The sequence below is a fragment of the Dermacentor albipictus genome, chromosome 2, assembly GCF_038994185.2.
Source record: "Dermacentor albipictus isolate Rhodes 1998 colony chromosome 2, USDA_Dalb.pri_finalv2, whole genome shotgun sequence".
Lineage (NCBI taxonomy): Eukaryota > Metazoa > Arthropoda > Arachnida > Ixodida > Ixodidae > Dermacentor > Dermacentor albipictus.
In genome coordinates, this window is record NC_091822.1 from 61,292,636 (window position 1) to 61,306,803 (window position 14,168).

Below are 14,168 nucleotides of genomic sequence, written 5' to 3' on the forward strand. Positions count from 1 at the left end.
TCACGTTCGAGGACGATACATTCTGGAAGTTTATTCCATTATTCTATAGCAGTAGGCAAGAATGAGGTAAAGGCGTTAGTGGAACCGTGAAGACGCTCAACGATAAATGAATTGAAAAGACGACGAGAAGTATGGATCGGTGGGAGGAGCGTTCCATTTAAATGAGAAAATGTATAGCATATTCTGAGAAATAAACGGAGTAGGGCAATTCCACGTCCTGTATGCTAGAGAAGAGAGACTGAGGTATACAGCTATCACCTGACATGACGACAGACAAGGCTTCGCTACAGTAAGACAGTAATGAGAGCGCCTGCCAGCACCAATGCTCCGCCATATAGCCCTTGCAAAGCAAAGCAACATATGGCGATTGTACATTGCATAAACGCGGGGTGGTGTAGCATCTACTAATTTCCTGCGGTGGAGTATGTACAGATCACACTAGAAGATGTGTGAGTATACGTTTAAGAAAGCACCACAGCTCACCGAAAAGTGCAGCGCGTTCCCATTTTGCCTTGCATTGCAAGAGCTCTGGATGCACGTCGGTTTTGATGCAGCCGAGGTGCTTTTAAATCACAAAAATCAGAGGGCGCGCGAGCTAGTAGAGGCACTGCACATAAATAAAAGCAGGCATGTGCGTGTCAGCCAGACATCAGCATCGGCTCTAGAAAGGGAAGTAACCGTGCTTGGAACCGCGCTAGTAACGCGCGTAATCTTTGGAAAACCGATGTACAGCCAATGTGTCAGGATTTGTACCTGATGTCAACTATAGGTTTGCTTATACTCTTAAAACTTTCTTCGAGGTTTCCCTTCCTTTTCAGTGGTTATGTCGCGTGATAGCTGTGTTTACGTAATGCTGTTCGCATTTACACAGGCCTTTTCTCTTAACGAAGAAATGTCGTTGAAGTTCGACGCTCGTCTTCTGTTGTTGTGTTCCTGGTCCTCGTAGTTCGCGCGGCCCGTTGCCACGAATCGACACCAACGCGCCCACTTTTCCGTTCTCTTGCGTCTTGGATGCCTGATTTGTTGCTTTACAGCCAACGGACGTAGCCATGGCTGCACTACCCTTCGCAGGTACCACTGAGAAGCGGTGCGCGTCAGGAGCGGTGATCGACACTGCAACACAAGCAACGAGGCTGTGTCCCGAGCCCACAGAAGTCCTGGTTGCCCCTGCCCAAACCCCCTATGCCACGAACAGCCGAACACCTTTGAGGAGCGGCATCATTAGTATGTCGTGATCGTCCACGCCACATGAGGTCGGCTGCAGTAACATATTACGTTAGACAAAGTGTGTCAGGAAAAAAAGGAGCAAATTCTCTTACTAAATAAACATTTTAATTACATGTAAGAAAATGTCGTCTTTAGCTTGATCTATTGGTAGTGATCGGATGCGATCACATTGATCAATGCAACGAAGGATTTTCGAAAACCAAATAACTTCGTTATAGATGCTGTTTTACTTTATGCGCCTTCAAACATTGCTCAAGAATGCTCACGTTGTCAATCCGCGCTGTTTCTGTGAATATGCACATCTGCGCAAAATCAGAGCAGAATGGGAAACCCGTCTACACGCATTGTGATGCCAACTCTAACGAAAATCCTGTATAATGGTTTTAGAAAGTGGCACACTCATATTTAACCTTGTTTCACGCTACAACCGTGGTCTAGTGTCATTGCACAGCTATCCGCTGTGTTGCTCGAGATAACTTGATGGTCACTTGGCGAAATATAGCACTGCAGAAACTTATATAATGTGAAACTTGCTTTAAACAAACAATTATTTTGCTTAACAATACGTTTTGCAAAGTGACTTCCTCGCAAGGCAGAGGTCCTTACACGGAAATAGAGACTTGAGATTATCAACAGTCGTCATTTAATGCGCGTCCCATGATGCGCGAACGTTCACACAAGGGTACTCAGGTTCGTATATGGCCTTTCTTAACGTTGGCTCCATGGACATTCCTTATTCGACAATGTTGATCAATATATTTCCTAGATTTTACCTCGAGTTGGTGTATAACAGCACACCCCACATGCATAGAAGTTTCTGCATGGAATCACAGAAAACGGAATTCAAAGATAGGAGTCAAAGGTTGCAAAATGTGTAATGAACACGCACTTACACACATAAGGCTATTCTGTAGCAGGAAACCTTTTTCTATTTCTATCTTTCCCCTACGTCAGAATAAAACCATTCACCACGTCTTCCGTGGACTCTGATACGAAACGTGGATGTGTGCCACCTACAGTGCACTTGTCTAGCGGATCGACGGTCCACTAAAATGAATTGGCCTTTAAAGCGACCTGCATGCACATTTGGCACGTGGGGTGAATACATTACCCATCACCCAAGGCATTGCTGAACTTCCTGCACGAAACACGCTTCCACTCGTTTATATAATATTTATTACTGCATCGTTATATTCCTTAAAGCAGCCCTCTTCGAACAAAAAACAAATTCGTACGTGCAGTTTCGCACCACCCCGTATATCTTGCTCGAACACATAGCAAACATCGCTGGCAGAGAAGCTTCTGACAGACTATGTCTGTACAGGACCGTCGAGAACTGTACTTGTTCTTACGTGTTTACTCAACTACTTGGGAAACTGCACAAGAGCACAAAAAAAATCATGAGCCCAACACGGGCAGCAGCTGCGCCCATGTTGCCTCGCCCTTGGCCCGTTTTGTCGCGCAGTTTCCAAATAATCCCGTATGTTTGCCTTCGCGTTAGCATTCAGACACGCGAGACATGTTTACGCATTCTGCACGTATTTTTGCGGGCATTGCCTGCCGCTGCCACGGGTCGCTTCAAAGGGTGCCTGCCCAAAGCACCGTATCAACAGTGGGGGGGTATACGGTATCACCGTATACCCCCACAAGGGCACCTACACGCCCACGTTTAGCGCCGGTCTCGTCCGGATCCTTCCCACCGCCGCGAGCACTCGATCGGAAACCAGACGTCGGATGTGTTAGGGAAGCGGTTCGCCAATGAAGGGCTCAAGTCTAGTCACTCGCGAGCCAATGAGCAACAGGAGGTTGCACGCAGCACCTCGCGTAGCAGGTGTTGATATGCGGGTTCAGCCGAAGCACTCTCGCTCAGAATACAGTGGCTTTTTGAGCGAGCAGCGGCGGAGAACGCAGGCAGCGCGGTAAGCAGCTGCGGCTGGATCGCACGCCAGCGTGTGGCGTCCACCGCCTTCGACGAGCACGCACCGTGCGCATCATGAGGCGAGCCTGCAGCTGGAAGCCTGTAGGTAAAGCTCGCCGGAGTGCGCGCCCTCATTAATCCCTTCGTCTCAGAGTTCGGGGAATGACTCTCACGTGGGCTCTCGCATGCGCACCGCGTGAACGCTGCGCGGTTATCCGCATCTCGACTGGCAATGCGTTTTCTGGTAGTTATTTTGCAATGCGTTATGGTAAACCGCGTTTTTTAAATCTTGGGCTCGTACTCGGGAGGTTCTAGAACCGTTGTTGACATCAGGGAAAGACAAGATCAATTGCACTAGGTTAGAACACTAACACTCTGCTGCATGGTCACGCCCAAACGCAGTGTTACACTTTATGGCTCGGTGTTATAAGCATTGCTAGATCGTCGTTTTAGCGCTTCTCTCGTAACATGCAAGTTGCGGATTACCTATAGCAAACGCGAATTGACGCATTCATTCTATCTATGTAGTAAGCTGCCCTAAACATTCTCCTGTGAGCACTGCCTCTTTCGTCTATTAACGGTAGCTACTAGCGGCTCAGCCAGCGCCAAGTTTTATTGCTATCACGTTGTTCGAGCTAGCTACCTGCATCTGAAGCTGCAAGTAACTGCAGCACGACAGAAGTGCGCGCATGAAGTCATTACGATACTGAGTAAAACTTACCCAACATTTTTTGTAATCGTCAAATTGGCAACGTGATAATCTTTGCACCGTTTACGACCGGACGTGGCGTACACACCTCGCTTCTGGCCCCGCGGGAAAAATAGAAGCAGTTGGTCTACTGCGACACCCGAGAGGGTGTTGTTCTGCACCTTCTCATTAAGCGCCCGTAACATGATTCTTAAGGCGTCAACTTGAGCGATAAGTAGAGCCACTTGGATAAAGGTGATTCTTATGTAACCAAATCATTTGGTCCATTGGCATGTCTTGCTATAGAGAGATGTCCCTTCATTGCCCAAAGTTATTTTCTTGTAAACAGCAACCCAATCATTTCTTTTGATTGTTATATCCTTGCAAATGCTACTTACATTTTGTGTTTGCTCTATGGACTCCTAGAACCATGTGATATTGATGTGCCCACGTAGGACGTACATTATTCTTGTCACACAGGAGGCGTGAACCTTTACTGGCAAGAGTGCATAAACACAGTTTTTTCTGGTTAGATTATTATTAGTTTTTTTGGCCTTGTTGATAATTACAATTCATTTTATTTGTACTTTCTTTCAATAGACGTGATTTACCTCTGCATGTGGATTGAGTGTGCTGGCTATTAGGGAATATGGTTGCTTCGATTTGTTGATAGTGTATTGGGATAGCCTAGCCACTTCCTGTCCTTCAGCAGTAATTAAACAAGTGCAACACATGTTTCAAGACCTTAACCAGCAATCCTTAAGGGTATTTTTGATGTCTATTACGCCAACGAGCAAGCTAAGGTTCACCTGCCTGACAAGAGTTCGTTATTTGCAGCCTCGTGAGTCTGTAAATGTTTGTCTAGGGGGTAGCTATACGGGATGCAGGTCTCACGAAGTAAAATTACAGGTGATAGAAATAACATCGAGAGCAAGTTACTGGCGCTATCGATTCATCTACAGTAGCTTGAAGGAAAAGCGCACAATCAGTGCGCTTTACCTGTGCTTATCGACAGCACTCATCTCTTACAAATATCACCCACCAGTAACTGCGCCGGTGCCCCCTGTAAAAACCCTCAGTTTGGATCTTCGTTGTACTGAAAAAGAAAATCGACGAGCTCGAAGGACAAAAAACAAAGAAACAGCAATAAACGCTGAAACCCCGACAGGAAACGCTGCGCAAGGAAGCCCAGAGACAGTCGTCGAAGTGCGTTGTCTCACGGTCGTAAAGGGCGCAAAAGCTATGGCACTCCGATAATGAGCAACGAGGCCTGTTATAGATACATTGAGAACACATTCGAATCTCTAGCGAGTGCCGTAATGTATAAACAAACTAGACAACGCTTCGGTGCTTTGTTCAAAGAGTGCACGACCTAGCAGTCGATCACCTCGGAAACAACCTACAGACACCTGGCTGTCACTAAACGCAGCTAGTTTGCGGCGGCTCACAACTTCCTCTCGCCTGCATTGGCAGCCGCACCTTCGAAGCTATTATTTTCATCTTCGAACGAAGCTCGTGTGGTTCCCGGTAGCGTAGCCTTCTCGTGCGTCGAAGCAGGCTAACGTTAATTCTTTTTCTTTTATTTCTTCGTCCCGCTAAACGCGCCTCCGTATTAGTAGCAGTTGGCGGGTTGAGTAAATGAGCGATTCGAAGAATATTGCTTTCACTACTACACAGTCCGCCTCTTGTCAGAGACTCTTCAAGTCGTGGGAGGGGGGGGGAGGGGGGGGAGGTGGAATTTTTGAACTTCGTGATAAACTGCGATGAAAACAAGTAAAATAAATAAGTAAGAACCAGGAATACCACGTGAAGTGTTTAGAAAAGCACGTTCATTTCAAGTAATATTTTCTTATTTTCAATAAGGAGGTGCCAATCCGGAAAATCAGCACGTGGACGTGCGCGGCTCTTTCATGAAGTGACATTGTTCGTGCGCGATGTTATGCAATACGGCGACTCTTTCTGTAGGTGTCACTGCTTACGCACACTTAAAGGCACATTTGAGCCTTAAGAGGCACCATAATGTTCTTTTGCTATCGTTTAGGGCTGATTCGTAATTACCGCATTAGTGTTAAAATGCAAAATTGTTGGGCAATGCATCCGGAAACTGCGCAATGCATTAAACGCACGGGAGGGTTCCGGATTGACGTTGACCATCTGGCGTTCTTGAAGATACGAGCGTTTCGCAGTTCGACTCCATCAAAATGCGGCCGCTGCGGCCGGGATTCGAACCCTTGGCCTCCTGCTCAGCAGCTTAACGCCAAACCCGCTGATCCACCGCGTCGGAGAACTCATGACTCTAATTGTGCAAAGAAATAGCTTGAGGGCACTTCAGAAGGCAGCTATATGAATAGAAAGGCCGTGTTGTTAGCACAATAAATGCCGCGCCCCAACCGCGGTACAATTGTAGGCGATCGCACTATCTGAGCCGCTGTAGAAAAAAAAAGATTGGCCTTTTGTGGGCGCTGAGCACGAGAAAGTGAGCTTTGATTGCGTGCGCCGTATTCAATAAAAGCTATTTGCAGGCTAGGGCTTGATCGTGCGTATTTCGCCTCGTCCGTTTCTTTCGCCATACTTCGACTATAGCGAATTAACGCTTTTAATGGTATTCCGCAAGCATAATTCTCTTGCTTGAAGTTTCCTTCGAGCCCCCAGTGAAGGCAATTGGAGAAGCGCCCAAAGCCAAAAGCACGGGCTAGCATCTGAAAACTGCGCACTCCCTTCATTAGGCAACAGCGGCCGTCTCACCGGAACGCTCAGAGGTGCTCAGCAACAGCCTCTCTTTCAACGCGCCAGCTGTGGTGACGTTCGAAAAGCAGGACGCATAATCCTTAGTCGTGAGCGCTGCACACAGAAAGAAAGGAATGATGCGTTTTTCCCATACCATACGGCAGCATACAGGCATCGATGACCGAGTGTGCTTGGACAAACCTGTAAGCAATCGTGAAAGCCACGTCCGAATTTGAATTTATAAAACAAAGTTCAGCTCACTCATGCTGACTCGGCGTCCCTGTGCGCATAAAAAATATGACGATACGCTTGTTATTTTCTTAATTTCTGTTAAGGTAAATTTTTATAATTAGTTTGATAATTTCTGCTTGTTTTCCAATTATTTAATCTCGTAATGTGCAAATGCGAATTCCCAATTTTACTTCGGCAAGGCCATCAAGCTAGGGTGGCAGTAATATCGGCCGTTGTATTGGACACTCGAACTCAGCCGCGCTGTGATCACAGAAACTGTCTGCTGTACACGCTAAAAATTTCACACCCATGAGGGCGTAACTAATTTGTCTCATGGTTGACACCTTTCTTGGGTGTTTAGCAACATCCCAAGCAAACGGCGTTTAGCCGCACTCCCCAGAAAGAAGGGTGTTAAAGCGACAATGCCCTTTTGCGAGTATAAATGTTTTAAATAAACAACACCCTTAAATGTAGACGCATTAAGATGAACAGCGCCCTTCCAATAGGATGTTGCACCTGCTAACACCTTTGAGTTTATTAGAGCCATGTGGTTTATATATATGGACTGTCCTATGTGCTTCATTGCCTGAGCCACCTACCATCGTGTTCAGTATCAGCGGGAACTCCCGAAACGTGGCCTAATTGTTCTCCCCGTCGAACAGTTGGCACTGGTGGGTGACGCTTTCGACAGAAAATGTTGAGAAAGTTTCGTCATTCCCACAGCGTAGTACGTACCCCTGTGCTCCTCGTCGTCTGTCTTGCGCGCAGCCGCCGAGCAGATATTGGCTGCGGTGCGGCCAATATGGTGCTACAGTACCATCCTCTGAATTGATGGCTTGCGCAGAAAAAAAAAGAATATTAAAAGGGAGGTCGATAATAGTCTATCGGGCGTGCGTCCTTCCCCAGCGTTGAGGTCCCTAGTAATGGCCGAGCAGCTGGCAGGGAGCGCCGCTTGTACATATTTTACCGCTAGGCATCCCGCGGCGGCTCTCTTCTGCCATCCAACGCCACGGCGGGTGCGCTACTATAAAACCGTCGGTGGTTGGACAAAGGATGCGCGGAGACCTGGCATTCTTTGTAGGGCCGCTTTCTTAGTTGAGAAATTTGCACTTGTATCCGAGCGGCAGGCGAGGAGACACCACTACTCATTAAAAGGCAACCGGTGGCTTCCCGAAAGCGCTGGTATTCGATCCGAGTGCCTCCAGCATACGAGACTGGCGCTCAACCTCTAGGCCGCTGCCACAATAGATAAGCCCGGCATATTGCAGTAACGCAGTCAGTGCATTTGTGCCAGCACATGCACATATTGTAAAGGCCTAACTTTTTTGATATGATGTAACGTGTTTTATGTACACCCAATGTAAAAATGGCACCTGCCAACGGTCAAACGTGATCACACAATTGTAGACTTAATCATTTAGACCCGTCAAATAAGGGCGTAAATTCGAGGAAAGGAGGTGTAGCAAGGGTGTTTCCTTATTGGAAAACTTATTTATGGTAAAAAAAGTGCTATCAAAGTGCTTACAAGGGTACAACTAACCCGAAACACCTTTGTTTGACCTATTAGGGTGTAAACTTATTTATTTTACATGAAAGCTCATGCTGCTATGGAACAACCACCACAAACCGCCTTTGCAAAGGCACATCAAATATAAGCATATATTGCAATAGAAGCAGACCGATTCTTATTCATTGATCTCGGAGATTTTCTTTCCCCTAGTGGAAGAATATGAACTATCTGAAACACTGCTAGTCAGAGTTTTTGTCCGTCGTCTGAGTGTCCGTAACCTACTATGTTTGACGGATGTGACCTGAACTGCCAAATCGCCCCCGAATTGCTCAACAAGCGCGTTCAACCACGCCAAGAAAGCGTCGAAATATAGCTTAAAAATCTTAAATACTTGAAGTATTCCAGGCCACTGCGTCTTCGAAAGGCGTAGGTGGTAAGGATTCTTCTTATTTTCTTTCTCTCTTCCGTGCCTTAGTCATTGGGCTCACGCAAAACCACTCCCTCAATATCGCTAGTATTACATGCTCGACATGGCGGATGTTGACAAATGAATAATATCGGTGGAAAGGAGATTTTACAACATACGGCATCGGAGATTCTCACCGCCGAAGCTGTCCGGGTGTTCCGCCATGGCTGCCTTCCCGCTTATGGCGGAACGCGTAGCAGTTTTGGCCCTATTTGCCCACATCGTGGGGACTGGATAGTGTTGTAAACTTTCGTTTAACTTTCGATCACCTTGGCAGTGCTCTTTATGTGAGCTTCATGAGACTTGTTTTCGATGTTGAGGGCAATAGCCCAGTCATTGACCATAGCGGCTGCTCTGCGTTGTAAGCTTAGTCACCAACGGGGACCTGTCGGTATGGTCAATGACCACAAAATAATTTTTCGAAAAAGACACTTCGTCTCAGAGAGCCCTCCACTAAACGCTTCGCTTGGGAAGCACCCGCTTTGTAACGAGTGAAATTTTCATTGCTGATGCACACAAACTTACGAGCGCATTAAAGCGCTAAAGGCTGCAGACACTAAGCGCAGATCGCACAGTTTATAACGGCTGCTTCTGAGTGAGTACTACTAATGTTGAAGGCCATGCTTTCGCATACTGTACAGGCATGGAAAGCTAACGCAGACATCAGAAGTGCGTAGTTACTGCTATATTCTGCATACTGCCTGATTATGCTTACAAAAGCATAGACATGTCAAAATGCTTTTCAAAAAACCTTTCTGGGCTCCTAAACGCGCAATCGGCTATAGGCCCTGATACCGTAGAAACTAGGGAAACCCTAAAAGTATTGACTTTAAATGTTAAGGTCGCATGGCGACAGTCGGTTTAGCGGCCTTTCACAACATCTCGGTATTTATCTGTCGTAAGACAAAGAGGCATGGACGCGTCCCACTACGCTATCCCATTCGCTATTACCGGGTGATCACTTCTAAGTTCTGTGGAATTTTAAAAACAGCCTGTAGCGGATAACATCATTCTAATCCATGGGTTTAGTTATTCAGAAGCAAAAATTGTTCGCAAGAGAAATTGAAACCAATATTTATACAATTAACAATATTTACATAATTAACTTCCTACTTGCCTACAAACAGCACGTTGAAATTTACGAATTGTCACACGTGAGTTTCCAAGGCGTATCCACGTGAAATCGATTTCCAGAATGACATCAGCTTGTTGATATGCGCCATCAAACTCGCCGTGAAAATGTACTGTTGTTCGATTTACTTTTTTTTAACTTAAACTTGGTACCTGAGTTTTTCAAACTTTGCAATGTAAAACAATCTTTGCGAGAAACAATGCGAAGGCCTACACAACACATACGCTTGCTACAAACACTAGATTTGAACTTCTTCATTTACGTTCTACAAACATAATCACATTCGCCGCAGTGGTTGCCGAAAAAACAAGTTTCTTCGTTCTCGTGTTCATGTATCTAGATAAAAGTATCCCAGCTAAACCTGCCTCGGTCACTCAGTGTGGTATTACTCAGTCCTCGTGTGGTATTAATCAGTCCTCGTGTGGTAGATTACTCTTTAAAAAGTGTCCCTGTATTCGCTCAAAAATAAACATGTTCCTTATTAGTGGAGACAGAAAAGGCCATGTTTATATTTTTTATAAATGTGGTATTCAGACATCCATGTCCGAGACATGAAGGCGATGCCACAAACGTCGTCATATTTTCAGATGCATTCATCCTCTTATCGCCGTATTTTCTATTCTAATCTAATTCTAATTAATTTGTGAACCACAATCTCGCATCAGAGGCGGCCAATAATCTATTACGTTACCGAAACTAACCTTGCCCTCTGACCTAATTTATTTTAAAAAATTGTGTTCTCTCATTTTGATGCACTTTGTGCCCTCGTAAAGTATTTTTCGCAAGAAAATGTCCTTTTATTTTCTTTCTCTTCCAGCGACTTGAATATTACGTGGTTTGCGAAACCTAGGTTTCGACAAAACATGCGCAAAAGTACAGTACTACACGAAGTGCCTTAAAGATCTGCTGGTTACTACAAAAGGAATGGCAATTTCATATGCACACCCATTGGGGGCCGCTACATTGTCTCACAATGGGCATTGTGGTGAAGAAATACGTCGATTCTGTGCCAATTTCGACTACTGAACTAAATTTCACAAGCTTTACAGGCACAACACAACTGCATCACGTGACTAGACACTTGGAACTGAGTTTGTCAAAAAAGTATTGAAGTAGGTGGGCGAAGTAGGTGGGCGAAAATGAGTGGTTGATGCCATTTGAAAGGCTGCAGAAAATTGATTTCTTTCTGAAAGTATTTGTTTTAAGTGAGAACAAAAAATTCATGTTGAGCGTCCGCCGCGTACCCTCGGCGCCGACCCAAAAGTCCACTTCACAGCGCTGCGCGCTTCTACGGGGCAACGAAAACATGCGGTGGCCGCGCGGCTGGCGAAATCGTCTGCCTTGCGCTTTCACGTTTCGACGCGCATGCGCCGGTTTTACGCTTTGCCGCCGAAGAAGCAAGTGTCAGAGAAAACGAGAGACGATTCCTCCAGGAATACATCGTTGTGTAACAAAAGTGTATAAAGCACTGGGGATAGAAATATTTATTTCTTCGGGGCTGCTCACTTGAACGCGACTCGCTCCATTGGTGCCTCGGACGTGACTGCTTCTGCGGTTTCTTATGGTCGGCTCTTCCGCAGAGGCGGGCTTTGTGCCGGGGATCGTACCGCCGAACGAGCGGGAGGGTGAGTAGGGGAGATTGCGAAGGGTGAGTACTCTACCGTCTTGTCATATTTTACGTGGTGTGCCTCTGCTCTCGCAGTGACAACAGGCTGGTCTGTACTACTGAAAGCGGAAGGGATAAATATCTAGAAGGACGATGCCGCCTGAGAATTGCTGAGCTGACCGCATTGCAGGCAGCATACGTTTAGGCACGGTCCTAGGTTTGAACGGAGGCTAGACGACGATGGTACTGCTTCTCCGAGCGTGGCTGACATGATAGAAGAAAGAGGTCGCAGTGGACCTGCCAGTACTTCTCCACTTGAAGCTTGTACCTCTGAAGGTAAGCATCAAGAATTTTAAACGATTTTTATTTCTTAGTTTACGAATGAACTAGTAAGGCATATCTCATGCATTCGTCTTCACGAGATGTGCTAGTTCCTTCCACGACTTAGAACTAGCAGATAAAATTAAGTGGTCTTCCATTACGCTTGTCCTCAAGTTTCTAATATAAATATATACGTAATGGCGAGATAGAAAATTAATGTAAATAATAAGTTTTCCAATTTGCGAATCTGTTCACTACACTTTCTCATGAAAACTCTGCCTGCCAAACCACTTGCGCCAGCAATATTGGTGGACTTAGCGTAACTTTGGTGGTGCGTTACGTATTCCTTTTAGAACATGGCAGCAGGATGTTTCTTCACACATGTCCCATTTCTTGCATTTCAGGAAGTCAACTGCCTGCGTTTTCGCTTCAACCTACGGATTGCCACAAGGCTACACAATGAAACCAACGGCACATATTAACGTGCAATATATCAGCAAAACAGATGGCCTGGTCCGGTAACTGCGGTGTAATCATACCGAGGAACATCTATACCGCATGCTACCATCACTATACCATGTTCGCGAAACGATACACCTCCCACATGGCATCGAAATGGTGCTCGAACCCGTTTCTCGTGCAGATAAGGTTGACTACTTCCACGTTCAGCATTAGATCAGGGGTCTCAGCAGTAGATTCGAAACAGTAATCATAAGTCCAGCCGAATTTTGTGAGAAGTCCTTGGACATGCTACAACAGCTAAAAATGTCCCACTTCGAGAGCAAGCAGAAAGCGAAATATTTAAGAGGGCTCAAAACGAACACAAAGCATTAAGAGTTGATTGCTCAACTGGCCTTCGCAGGTTATTATAGCTGCCTCGTGTAAGATGCTCCCCAATCCTATCGCTGGTTAACTGCACAAGCGGCATTACATCGTTTCGTCGCATACGATCGCTCCAAAGGAAATGGGACCCTCCGTGCAAAACTACTTGTTGTTTTCGACTGTCTCGAGTGTGGTACAGCTGCAGTGGCTATCTCTTCAAGCTGAAGTCTTGAAACTCCTCAAACACGACCTTCCTGATGTCAGGAAAGTTAGCCATTTTTCCGACAGTGCGTGATCACAGAACAACAAGAAATATTTTGTAAATTATGCTGTAATGAAAACGGCTTTCATTTAGCTTCAAAGTGGAGCTTGAAATATCTCATGACAAGAGCACTTGACAACCGCGAAGCTGTTGGCAGGCAGGGCAAGACCCTACAAGGAACGTACACTTACACTTCATCAACTTTTTAGATGTTAAGAACAAGAATATCAAAGTACGTCTGTGCTAAGGGTGCTAGAAAGAAGTGTTGAAGAGAAAAAAGTTGAACTCTCACTAAGATCTGAAACTGTGATCGCCTTGAAAGGTTCACGCACCTTTCACCCTTTCGAACCATCATCGTCGACTCAGCCGCATAAATGTTTCTGGTGACGAAGTCCATACGTCAACGGCGGCAGCAAAAACTGCAACGACGTGAAAGATACAAAACCAGGCGCACAACCTAAATTGTACTGCGTCTGTCTTACATGTACCAATCTAGTGACGCGGCAATGACATATCAGCTCCCAGTACGTATCGGTAGCCTTTGATGACCTTCCAAAACCTCGTGCCAGCCAGCCGCACTGTTTCCGAGTTGCCAGCAGCGTGAAAACACAGATCACAGGGCAGGTATTCTGTAAGAGTCCACTCAGTGGACACGTTCATTTCGACTGCTGTTGAAGCTTCGTCTGCTGTTGAAGGGCAGCGCGACCACGGCAGCGAGGCGCCACAGCCAATCAGCGCTTAAGGAGCAGTGAAGCAAATGTGCGAGCTGGCACCCAGGACGCGGCGGACACTCAACAAGAAAATACTTTTCTCGCCTAAAAAAAGTACTTCTATCAAACTTTCAGAAGTAAATTTCTTTTGTACACCCGTCCAAAGTTATTAAGAATGCATTTTTGCTTGCACCGCATCACAAATCTACATGTACCTGAACATGAGGCATTTTGCACATTCTTGTACTTCGACACTACTCGCCTCTCGACTTCAATACTTTTTTGACAGGCTTATTGCCAGTCATTCAAACGCATCATGCAGTTGTATTGTGCCTCTGGAATTTGTAGAATTTTGTAAACATAGTAAAAAAATTGGCGCAGAATCACCGCAGTGCTTTGCCGCGAAGCACATTATGAGAAAAACTAGCTGTCGCTAGGAAAAAATAAAAAAATGCAATTCCTTCACCAGTAAACAGCAGATTTTAAAGGCTCTCCGTGTAGTACTGTATTTTTGCGGTTGTTGTTTCGCGACGTAGAGTTCGCCAACC

General features: G+C 45.8%; 1 protein-coding gene and 1 long non-coding RNA gene across 3 annotated transcripts in view; both read left to right on the top strand.

Moving 5' to 3' along the window:
* Positions 1–2,977: 2,977 nt before the first annotated feature.
* The window catches only part of LOC135908995 (monocarboxylate transporter 9-like), a 31,906-nt gene continuing 20,715 nt past the window's right edge, over positions 2,978–14,168 (top strand). Inside the window, exon 1 of one of the 2 annotated variants that reach the window (XM_065440860.2) lies at positions 2,978–3,247. In XM_065440860.2, the coding sequence (XP_065296932.1) occupies positions 3,221–3,247 (27 nt within the window). In that variant the 5' untranslated portion in view covers positions 2,978–3,220. Of the gene's footprint in view, positions 3,252–14,168 lie in introns of both variants that reach the window. The other variant, XM_070533634.1, reaches the window with a different exon arrangement.
* Positions 11,388–13,882, top strand: LOC135909053 (uncharacterized). The gene is made up of 3 exons (XR_010566543.2): positions 11,388–11,524; positions 11,602–11,841; positions 12,231–13,882. It is a non-coding gene; the product is annotated as an uncharacterized lncRNA (long non-coding RNA).